At 42.3% G+C, this 12439-nt stretch overlaps 1 protein-coding gene across 4 annotated transcripts in view; it reads left to right on the top strand.

Annotated features, from left to right (window-relative positions):
• Window positions 1-8812: 8812 nt before the first annotated feature.
• Window positions 8813-12439, top strand: part of MGAT4D (MGAT4 family member D) — a 51217-nt gene continuing 47590 nt past the window's right edge. For all 4 annotated transcript variants that reach the window (XR_003520851.1, XR_003520850.1, XR_003520849.1 and 1 more), the window contains exon 1: window positions 8813-8999. Coding sequence is in view for 1 of the 4 variants with exons in the window: in XM_027599234.1 (XP_027455035.1) it covers window positions 8906-8999 (94 nt within the window). In the remaining 3 variants the exon portion in view is untranslated. The remainder of the gene's footprint in view (window positions 9000-12439) is intronic.

The following is a 12439-nucleotide window of genomic DNA, read 5'->3' as shown; positions in this document are numbered from 1 at the left end:
TATCCAGTTCTTGACTTTACCTGAGTATATAATTAGAATGGATGTGATGGTGGTCCTTATCACTGCCAGCTTAAAGCCAAATGTTTTTAAGAGACAGAGAAGTCTGCCCTTTGTGTAGCTTTAATTTGACACGCAAAACGGAAGATCTGAGAATTGCCCAAACCTTCCTTTGTAGTAAATATCAGGCAGTGTGAGATTCTGGAAGGACACAGAAAATCTCACCTTTCATTAAGGAAACAATGGGAGCATAAGAGCTAACCTCCACTAATGCTTGTTACTAATCCTCTGTGGCCCAGGACAAAAAAACAAAAGGCTCTTGAAAATAACATGTTAAGTATTATGATTTAAACAAGGTAGTTTCCATGATTTAAACAAGTGTCTGTTATGCCAGGAATTGTAAAAACTGTAAGAGGTTCAATATGCCAACTGGGACTGGGATTTTTTGTGATCATTTCAGCTAATGCTGTCTTCTTGATCCCACTCTCAGAAGTCAAACACAATTTTCTTGTACATGAGAATGAATGTAATATTTGTTCATGGTCCTTCCGCAGGATATCTGACCTCTCCAACTCACTGCCACAATTGGTGAAATTGAGTTCAGACGTGATTACCATCAAAATTAAGTTAATTCATTGTATTGATAACATTATGATCATTTCTGTCTTGAAGGAAGAAACTCAGAAGATTTGAGATATGTAGTGGCAAATATAACTAGCCAAATGATTCATCAATCCAGATAAAATTTAGAACTTACTGCAATCTTTGAAATTTCTAAACATAACATCGGGCTACCAGAGCTATTCTATGAACAGTAAACAATACATAACTCTCCCTCCAGGACTCTGCCAATAAAAAGAAGGCACAACACCTTTACGAACTATTTGGAAAGCTATGAAAAATATATAATGGGCAGTGGCCCAAGAATGCTCCGTGACCCTTCCATTCTAATACTTCACCCATAATTTTCGAAGTTTCTGACAAAAGAATACAAGCAGATTGGAGGCTTTGACTAAAATACGATACTGCCGCCTTGTGGCGGCCACTGGGATTTTTTTTACTCAAAAATTTCCTGATGGTGGCGCTAGAGAGCCGGTTTGACAGCATGCTGTTGGGCTCTAATGAAAACAGTCCCCCATAACTTAAGAGGAGCAAATTATATTAAGACCTGAACTACCTAGGATATGATATGGGTGATATCAGAAAGAAATTGTGATGAAGAGGAAGCTGCACAACAAGTTCTCAAATAAAATGTAATTCGTGTCGTGAGAGGGGTCTATGAGGAGCTATAACACACCCATGACCAAATAGCATCTCTGCTTTAGGACTAATTCATCGTCCACTTCTCTTGCTGACCAGTTTAAACCTCATGACTTTCCTTTCACCAAAATAAAACAAGTTTCTTGGTTCATCCGTGAGAGGTCCTGTATCATAAAAACTCCAATGTAAAAGTCAGCTACCATTTGCTCTATGGGTGGTAAAAACCCAGTGAAATTAGGCAAAGGTAAGTTCATGCAAGGGGCCAAGTTGAGGGAGGTATACTTGACAGTGGAGGAAGAACTTAGTTTTTTTACCTCAGGGCAATGTCCGCACGTTTCAAGAGTCGTGGACCAGTCACCAAATGAGAATCTTGGTGAGTGAACATAAGAACACTCCCAGTATAGGTGATAAAATTGTGGAAGACCCTAGGAGACTTCCCAAGGAAGATTCTAGTGGATCATAGAAATGCCCACGACAAGAATTGAATTGGTTCAGGAGGAGAATGGAATGCCAAGGTGATGCCCTGCCACTTTCTAGAAGTACCCATGTGGGTAATTTTTGTGGGTACAGTGGTGCCAAAGCCATGCAATAGTGGGTGGAATAATGATATATTCCACTTGTCTCTTACCTGTGCCACTAATGTGGTAAGAGACTGTTGAATGCTAATAACAACAACAAAATTAGCTTTTTAAAGATTGGCATTCAGAAAAATCTCCTGGGCAAAAGAATCCAAGCATAAAAGCCAGTGAGCTATATAGGATTACTATTTGCAGTCCCGATAGGATCCAAATGAGTCTGACGTTTATTTTATCCTGGACTACAGCCCAGACACTGTCAAGTGCTATTTGGTTCCCTATCCTACATCTCTTTGTGTGGGGTGTCCCGATCGGATGGGAGCGACACCAAATGTGGGGTGCTCTGATTGGGTGGAGGCCGGCGGCATGAGCGGTGAAAGAATTCATCCAAAGCAGAACAAAAGAGATAAAAGTTGGGGCACCTGGGTGGCTCAGTTGGTGAAGCGTCTGCCTTCAGCTCAGGTCATGATCCCAGAGTCCTGGGATCGAGTCCTGCGTCGGGCTCCCTGCTCAGCAGGGAGTCTGTTTCTCCCCTCCCTCTGCCTGTGGCTTCTGCTCGTGCTCTCTAAATAAATAAATGAATTAAATAAAATCTTTTAAAAAAGAGAGAAAAGTTTATTGAATACACTGAAAGGGAGCAGCAGGCTGGGCAGGAAAAGAGGGACTGCGTCTGGGAGGCAAGGAGGTGGTGGTGAGGGGCCACAGTTAGAGGCTGGAGTGAGGGAATATGGGGACATGCGGAATTTTCCCTTTTTTGGTAATCTTAGGAACCATGCCTACTTGTTTAATTGGTCATTTAGGGCCTCTAGCTATTTCCAGGTGGGTCACTTAATGAGCCTGTTTGCATTAAGCTCAGTGGTGGTCACTGTGGGCCCTTTTCCCTTGCTCTACACTCCGGACCAAAGAACGCAGTCTACATTCCAGTGTGCAGAAGTTGGCCCCCCAAATGCTAACATGATATGGACACATCAAATTCTTTGCCGTCTATAACGTAGCTGTTAAATTGGAACTAGAACTGGTAATTAAACATTATTGAATATACAATGTAAAGATATGGAGGGCTGGCTTGATCAGTTAGGTGAATGTGTGTTTTGTCCAAATATAGGGGTAGTAAAAGAGGAATAGCTTTACAGAGGTGTTTGGGTACTGGGGATGGGTATGATTCTGGCCCTCAATTCCAGTGTAAGAGTTTTTCCCACTTCACCAAGCAATGCTCAGACACCAGCTGGGTACCTACAATTCTATTCAATTCTGACAGTAGATAATGTGGGATCTAACAGGTTAATGGCTCAGTCCTACAAGAGTGCTCCTCCACCCACCACTTCAGACACCAACTGCAGGTTGTCAACGGTGCTTCTGACCAGCCCTCAGGGATCAGAGGTTCCAAAGACCCCCTCATCAGGTTTGATTAAATTCCTAGAGCAGCTCACAGATTACTGGTTTATTATAAGGGAATTTAACTCAGGAACAGCCAAATGAAAGAGATGCATAGGACAGTGTGTGGAGAAAGAGGCACGAAGTTTCCACACTCTCTGAGTACTCCACTTCCCCCCAATCTCCACGTGTTCCCCAACCCAGAAGCTCACCGAATTCCGTCCATTTTGGTGCTTATGGAGGCTTTATTACATAGACACCATTGATTAAATCTTTGGCCCCTTGGTGCTTTTACTCAATCTCCTGCCCCTCTCCCATCCCCAGAGGTTAGGGTGATAGGACTGAATGTTCCAACACTCCACACACCCCTGCTTTAGATGCTTTCCAGAGTGACTTCATTAACATAACAAAAATCACTTTTATCACTCTCTCAGGAAATTCCAAGGGTTTTAGGAGCTCTGTGCCAGGACTGGCTGATGACACAATATATATTTCTTCTTATAAATCACAATATGGCAACAGGAATGAAGAGGTGGGGGATGGTGCTCTGATAGAACTCTCTTTCCCACTGTACACACTTATTTTATTGGATCCCGTGCTTAAGGACCAACATTTCACAGGGAAGACCCAGGGGAAGGGAATTGTTCCCCAGTCCATTCTACATAATGTGCATAATTTGAAGGAACCCCCTGTGTTGGATAGTGACTTCACATCATGTGACCAAACAAGGATTGGCTGTATGTTGAACTCCACTTCTCCCAGGGACCCCATAGAGTGGGAATATAACTATGTTGTACTTGGCTGAGGCAACCCTACCACTTCCTCCTGAGAACGGACAGAGGGGAGGCCCTCGCAAGTTTCCAACTGCTGCTCTCTTTTTGGATCTCAATCCAGCATGGCTGAACCAGAAGCCCTTGCCTGAGGAGACCAGGTCTATATTCTGAGAGGTGATAAATGGAAAAAAGATGAAATTTTAAAAGAAGGAGAACAAGTAAATGATGATGCTGGGGAAAGAGACTGTTATGCTCAGTCCTCAAGAGTGTCTGATAGTAGGGACGCCTGGCGGGCTCAGTCATTGAGGTCTGCCTTCTGCTCAGGTCATGATCCCGGGATCCTGGGATCGGGTCCCGCATTGGGCTCCCTGCTCAGCCGGGGGCCTGCTTCTCCCTCTCCCCCTGCTTTGTGCTCTCTCTCTCAAATAAATAAAATCTTTAAAAAAAAAAAGAGTGTCTGATAGTAAGAGAATAACACTTATTATAGTGATTTCTCTCAGAGGTAAAGCCACATCTTGGCTGATGATGGGATCAGCCCTCAGATCTGTTCTCCCTGAAAACTAGACTGAAGCTGATTTACACGTTTGGCTTGAAAACTCCGCCAGGATAATCTGGAGAAAACCATGACACAGGACCCCTGAGCCCCTGCCCCGATGGTAGAAGATTGGCACTGTCATTTGGGTTGTGATTTATGAGCCATGCTTGTTTTTCTGCTGCTTTTCTAGGTACCGCATGTGGTAATCTAGGTGGCTTCCTAGTTTTTGTTAGGACTGGGACAATGCCTTGTGCTTGTTCCACTCCTTCCAAGGACGGCGAGGCTTCCGTCAGTCTACTTGATGCTTTGGTGTGACTTAGTATAAAATACATTCCTTGCTCTGAACAGACACAATCCTGCATCAGAGTACAGTTGGAGCACGTGCTGATTTTAGCTCTCACCTAGGCAGGCGGCTTTGGTAGGATTATAGACTTTCAATTCATGGGGACAATTCCAGAAACTTGAAGCCTTTTTTTTTTTTCTTTTTTTCTTTTTCCCTAATCAGGCCTGTCTTAGTACATTCGGGGATATGAGACAAATTTTTATAAGTATTGTTAACTTCTAGAATATAATGACCAGGGCACATAATGGAATCCCCCTCACTAGTGGTAGAGAATGTGGTGTCTCTATTAATTGGGTATTTGGGGGTGGTTTGAACAAAGAGAATAAACTAGGTAATCTATACCTTTTTCTAAATCCAACCTATGATTCTATGAAGTGCTAATGTGCAATGATTCCCAAAGTGTCATCCTTTGGACGAGCAGCATCAATATTATCTGGGATTTGTTAGAAATGCAAATTTTGGAGTCCCAGCCTTACCCCACTGAGTAACTGAAGGTGGGCCCAGAACTCTAACAAGATTTCCAGGTGATTCCTTTTTTTTAAAGATTTTATTTATTTGTCAGATGATCTATAAAATTTCCTTTAGTGCTGTCATTTTCCTGAATTGTGCTGAACAGATGGCACTTGGGTGGGTACAGTGACTTATTTCTAAATAACTTGAAACAGACAACAGGGCCAGGGTAACTGGCATTTTATCAAGTTATTATCTTTCAGATTCTTTTCACCTTCAGGATCCTACATATAAACAAGACTAGAAAAATTTGTCCCCACTTAGTTTATTTTTCTGTGCTAACAGTCGTGAGACCACCATTTAGACTGAAATTAACTCAAGAAGCCCCGATGGCTGGTAATACCCCCAGAGAATACTCTCCCCATTCCTATTATTATTCTATAAATATTCCTATACATATTGAGCAATTATTTGGCCTGGCAATTCTCTACTTCCCATGGTCTGAATGTGCCACTAATTTTAGAAAACAAATCGCAAAAAGGGAAGTCTGAAGGTCTTTGAAAATGCTACTGCATTATTTATCCACTGGATTTCCTGGAGTGTATTTATTGTTGTCTTAAGTGGTAGCAGCTAGTAACTGCAGGTAGTTCGTTGAGAATATTGCTCAGTTGTACTATAGGCTTGTGCTTCAATCCTACTTTTGATCTATAAAACACCCTTGAATCCACAGGGGGAAGTAGGATATGGAAATAGGTAAGGCATAATCTTTCTCTTGTAGGGACTCATACCATGGTAAAGGAAATAAAATATGTGCATAACAAATAAATATTGAGTGTCCTGAGAGAGAACACAAATGCTACAAGATTTCAAAGAGGATAGAGATTTCTTTACACATGGGTGATCACCAAAGGCTTCACGTAGTGTCATTTCAGCTGAATCTTGAATACATTTGGAAGGTCGGAGTATGAGTGTGTGCGGTGCAGTCCATGTTTGAGCATGAAGAAGGTGGAGCCCAGAACCAGCAGGTGACCATTTGTATCTCCAGTACGTAGTTCAGTGACCAGCACAGAGTAGATGTTCAGTGACTATCATGAGTTCTGACTCATAGACAAACCATTGACTGATTATCACGTTTTTTTTTAAGATTTTATTTATTTATTTGAGTGAGAGAGAACAAGGGGGAGGGGCAGAGGGAGAGGGAGAATCAGACTCCCCGCTGAGGAGCTGCAGGATTCCATCCCAGGACCCTGGGATCATGACCTGAGCCAAAGGCAGACACTTAACCAACTGAGCCACCCAGGTGGCCCTGATTATCAAGTTTTTGGTTTTTCCTTTCTTTGGAAAAAAAGACAAAAGAAAAATAAGTAACTCTATAAAAGGAAAAATCAGAAGACACATGCTGATTTCAAAAAAATTCATTAAGATGTGAGAACAAAGTGCTTTTCTGAATCTTGAAAACATGGTATTTGGTGGGTTTGAGTGGAGTAGAACTTTTGAGTACTACATTAGAGGCATCTACAGAGCTGGAATAGGGAGAATAGCTGGAAAGGTAGATGGAACCAGATTGCGAATGGCTCTGGATTCCACGTTAACACTTTTCACTTTTAACAGAGTTGCTAAAGGATTTTTGAGCAGGTAGTCTGCTCAAAATAATATAGAAAAAATAATAATTAATGGTAGTTAAATGCCATAAACTATGGGAAAGCTCTCCACTGCTTTGTAGAAAAATGATAATTAGAATTAGTGAGAAAATTGATACTGCTTCTGATGAGCAACAGCAGAGAACCAAAATGTATTGAGCATTACATAATGACAAGGCATATGCTAATTGGTTTTGAATGTTGTTTAACTCAGCAACCTGGAACAGATATTATTCATGTCATCTTTTTGTTAAACCCTAACTTAGAGAGGATTAAAAACTTTCCCAACATACTGCGAGTGGATTCTGACATCGTTTGCTTTTCATTGCAAAGCTGAAAGTGTGAAACTGGAGACCAAGTAAGAGGACTGTGACAGATTGAATTTGGAGATATCCTGTGCTGAATAGCCTCTTGCCGCAGGTCAGGCTGCTCTACATCTTTCTCTACCCTGGCTCCATACCCCAGGAGGCAGGTCCTAAGATCTAGTACACTATACAGAACTTCCTTGCCTTCTGGCTTCCAGTAGAGCTTAGCCAATGGGGGATACTGGCAAGGGACCCGAGGGCTGAGGGAGAATAGAGTTGAGGTGTTCCTCTTGCCTCCCAATCCTGGGATCTGGCTGGGTCACTGCTCAACTGAAGGTCACACCTCCTGCCATCAGCACATGAGAAAATACAGCTTATAATGGCATCCTCAGGTTGGCATATGTTCAAATCTTTTTTTCTCTTTCAAGGAGCCAGAAACTAGCTCAGCCAGTGGTGTAGGGCTGGTTTGAAGTAGCTTATTACCAGATGCCACCAATAAGAAGATTGATCAGCGTGGAGAATCCAAATAGCAAACCACAGTTCAAGGAGCCCAAAGAGAGCATCAACCTACTGATTTTCTCCTAGTATTTCCCAGGCTTGTTTTTTTTTTTTTTTTTAAAGATTTTATTTATTTATTTGACAGAAAGAGACACAGTGAGAGAGGGAACACAGGCAGGGGGAGTGGGAGAGGGAAGAGCAGGCTTCCCACCAAGCGGGGAGCCCGATGTGGGGCTCGATCCCAGGACCCTGGGATCATGACCCGAGCCGAGGGCAGACGCTTAACGACTGAGCCACCCAGGCGCCCCCCCAGGCTTGGTTTTTAAGGGGCTGAGAAACTGATACCTTGACCTTGGCATAGCTTAGCAAGTCTCCGTTGCTCTACTCATATATAACTTCTTTCTTTCACAAACGTTGATTCCCTGCTCCTTTCCTGGGGGAGGAGGTACCAAAATATAAAAAATAAAGGGATTAAGCTGAGTGTCTGGCGTTGGCCATTTCCCACGCAAAAATCTAAGCCCCCGAGTTATTTGGGCATTTGATGGCTTTCATTTAAAACTAAAGATACTCACTTTATTTAGGACCTTCTTATCAGATTTTATTTATAAACTTATCTAGGTACACGATTTGTGGAGGAACCAATAACATATTGCTCAGTCCCAATAGCAAATGGCTCAATTTCACAATGGCTCCCATTTTTCAAGATAAAATGAAGAGAACAATAGCATATTAGAACTATTGTCATCTTGCCTTTAAAAAATTGGGATGTTTGAGGATTTACCAAGATAATATATACAAACTGCTTAGCCTAGGGTCTGGCACAGAAGTACAGCTACAGGAAAATAAAGTAACAGTTACTGCGCACCCACCAACCACATGCTAGGCAGTGGAGCACTTGCCCAAAGTTTATGGCGTTGAACCACCAGCGGTCCTAGCAACGTGTTCGAGATGCTAAGTGCTGAGCCACGGAAGGGGGCTCCCAACGGGCGGGCATGCTGGGGTCCCCAACGACAGGGGCGGGATGGGGGGCAGGGGGCGCGGGGGCGCGCGCCCCGCGGCGCAGGCGCGGCCTGCGTTCCTCCTCCGCTGCGGGGGGCGCGCTCCGTGTCGCCACCACTCGCAACGCTGGGGGTTGCCGGCAGTCAGGCCAGCTCCATGAGGACCAAGCACGTGAACGCGCTGATCGCCCTGGCCGCCGTCATGCTCTTCAGCTTCTCCTGCTTTTGCATCTCCAGGATGACTCAAATCAGTGAGCTGCGGCTAGCTTCTCCGGCTTCGGGGCTGCGGGATTGCCAGGGCGGCCCGGGGTGGGGGTGGGGGTGGGGAGGAGAGAAGCGGGGCGACGTGAGAGCCTGGCGCTGTCGCCCGCTCTCGTATGAGGTGTTTGACCGCTGGCGCCCTCCCGCGCCCTTGTCCGACCGGCGGTTAAGCTGTAACGGGCGCCCTTCGTCTATCCCGGCGGCCGCGCCCCCCGCCAGGCGCGCGCGCTAATCGATCGGCCTGCGCGGTTGCCCGGCGCTGTCCCGCCTCCGCGCGCCCTTTTCCTCCGAGGGTTCGAGGGTCCGGTTTGTGCCCAGCTTCCCGCCGCGCGCGTCTTCCTCTTCCCCATCGTTTCCAGAAACGTGCCTGTCTGAATTAAGAACTCTTCTTACAAAGCCACATCTTTCCTCTTCGTATTCCACGTTAACGTTATTGAGCCACACTTCGAGGCTCCCTAGAGTATTTTTTGCGAAGCCAAAAAGGGGTATGATGGAGAGAATTTAGAGCGCAGGTATAGCACCTGCACTTTCTCAAATGAACCTTGAGGCTTAGGTTACTGCTTCGAAATACACCGAGGTTTTAATTCATTTTGTTTTAGGGTTCCCAGTTTAGCAAATCAAAGTGGAGATTGCCCAGGGAAATTTGAAGTTTGGATAAACAATGAGTAAACTTTTAGTATAAAAATTGCACAGAATATATTTCTACCAAAAGACTTGTTTATCTGAAATTCAAATTTAACTAGATTTCCTGCGTTTTATCTTTCAGCTCTACTTGTCCATTGGCCAGTGTAACATTTTTTTTGAAAGTAATAGAAGAGCTTTATTTTTATTGATTTTTTAATTATTATGTTATGTTAATCACCATACATTACATTGGCCAGTGTAACATTTTAGCGTCCATGTAGTTGGATTTTTATTTTTTTTAATTTTTTTTAAGATTTATTTTGAGAGAGTGAGAATGAGAGAGAGAGAGCACATGAGAGGAGGGAGGGCCAGAGGGAGACGCAGGTTCCTCGCTGAGCGGGGAGCCCGATGCGGGACTCTATCCCAGGACTCCAGGATCATGACCTGAGCTGAAGGCAGTCGCTTAACCAACTGAGCCACCCAGGCGCCCTGTAGTTGGATTTTTAATTTAAGCTTAGGAATCCTGTAAATATATTAAACCAGCCTTCCAAGATTGTCCTTAGGTTGTTTTAGGTTAAATTTTCTTTCTTATTAAACACATTTATGACCCAGGGTTCACACAGAGTAACCTTGGTGGTAGTGTCAAGGATCGCGTTTAGAAGTGGCTTTAGTCTTCTGATTAATACGAAATTTTGTCATGTATACACAATATCAACATTCTACTATTTGTTTCAAAGGATTAGGAATACATAATAATTTATCTGATTTATACTACTGATTTTTATTCATTTTATACACTTCCCCCTTCTTCAATTTCTGTAAGGAACATTATCCAGATGTGTTTTTATGCATTCTAGGACAATAAACAATTACTACTTTTATAACACAAAATAAATCGTCATTCATAATTAGAAAGTAAAATGTAAACTCTCTTTTAGACTAATTTTGGAAGGCAATTTGGATTGGTAATGTCAGAAGACATTTTAATACAACTAATATTATTATATTATTTATTATAAACTGTGGACTTTGTGTTATGACCAGGAAAAAGAAGTTTGGTCCCTCAAAGTATTTATATTCCCAGCATTCATATGTTCAAATTCAGAATATGAGATACTGTTCTTGAAAATGTACCACTCTTAGAATAACTGATAAAACAGGTTTCTCATGTTTTACATTTATGTTTCTGTGTAACCTAGATCTAAAATCAATCCTTGTACAAAATCAATCCTTGTACAAAATCAATCCTGAGATGTTCTTATGTCAACAAAAGAAAACAAACTTCATTTAGTTTTGGAAGCAGCGATTTTTATAAGACACCAAAGATAGTCCCAATGGTTTTTAAAATTTGATCCATAGTTGTAATTCTTTATCAATGAAAACTTGGGAATATTTATTAGAAAGGTGGCTGGGGGTGCCTGGGTGGCTCAGTTGATTAAGCGCCCAGCTCTTGATCTCAGCTCAGGTTTTGATTCAGAGTAGTGAGTTCAAGCCCCACGCTGGGTTCCATGCTGGGCAAAGAGCCTACTTAAAAAAAAAAAAGTTGGCCACAACCTAGTGGCCTTCTTTACCCTTTAAAATTTTTATGTGCCTATAACCTTTTGTTTCTATAAGCTCATAGTATTAACAGTTCATTAATTTATTCTATAAATATGTAAGCTCCATGAGGAGAAGAATTTTTTCTGTTTTTGCCTGTTTGGTTCACTGCTGTGTCCCCAGCATCTGGAAAAATGCCTGTTATAATAGGTATGCTAAATATTTGTTGTCTGGTTGAATGAATGAGTGAATTAATGAATTTGATAAATACTTCTTCATGTTGTAGGAACTAGGCAACAAAAAATTTTTAAACCCTCACTTTCAGGGAGCTTACATTCTGGTTAAGGGAAATAAACAACAAACAGGAATGATAATGCTCTGTGATGTCAGGTGTTGACAAGGGAGAGAAAGTGCTATTTTAGATAGGGTGGTTAAGGAAATTCTTATTAATGCCTATTCCTGAATGAAGTAAGGGAGACTATTGTGTGGATATCTGGGGGGAGAGTTTTCGAGGCAATGAGAAAAGCTGGTGCGAAAGCCCTGTGGTACAATCAGCTTGATATGTTTGAGAAACAGCTAGGAGGCTAATGTGAACAAGGAAGAGTTGTAAAGGGATAAGATCATGGAGACCATAGTAAGAACTATGACTTTTATGCTGAGTAATATAGGAAGCCATCTATATAAAAAGATGGTCAACATCACTAATCATCAGGGAAATGCAAATGAAAACCACAGTGAGATACCACCTCATACCTGTTAGGTTGGCTATTTTTAAAAAGACAAGAAATAATGAGTGTTGGTGAAGATGTGGAGAAAAAGAGAACCTTCATGCACTGTTGGTGGGAATGTAAACTGGTGTAGCCATGGGAAAAAAGCATGGAGTTTCCTCAAAACAATAAAGATGGCACTACTCATATGACCCAGCGATTCCACTTCTGGGTATTTATATGAAGCAAGTGAAAACACTAACTTGAAAAGGTATGTTTATTGCAGCATTATTTATAATAGCCAAGCTATGGAAGCATCCTAAGTGTCCTTCAATGGATGAAAGGATAAAGAAATTTTATATATTCTATTATAATGGAATATTATTCTTTCAGTCCCAGGTGTAGCTCGAGTCAGCAGACAATCCAGGATGTACATGTGGGCCAATCAAGACAGTAATTGAAATGTCTTGTGGAATTTAAAGTGTATCTAGAACAACAATGTGTGACAATAATTACAAGATAAGATAGGAGAGGGGTAAATGGAGTTAAATGGTACTAAACTT

This window comes from Zalophus californianus, chromosome 2, assembly GCF_009762305.2.
Source record: "Zalophus californianus isolate mZalCal1 chromosome 2, mZalCal1.pri.v2, whole genome shotgun sequence".
NCBI classification, from domain to species: domain Eukaryota; kingdom Metazoa; phylum Chordata; class Mammalia; order Carnivora; family Otariidae; genus Zalophus; species Zalophus californianus.
The sequence above is the reverse complement of the archived record's forward strand: the minus strand, read 5'-3'. Positions and strand labels throughout refer to the sequence as shown.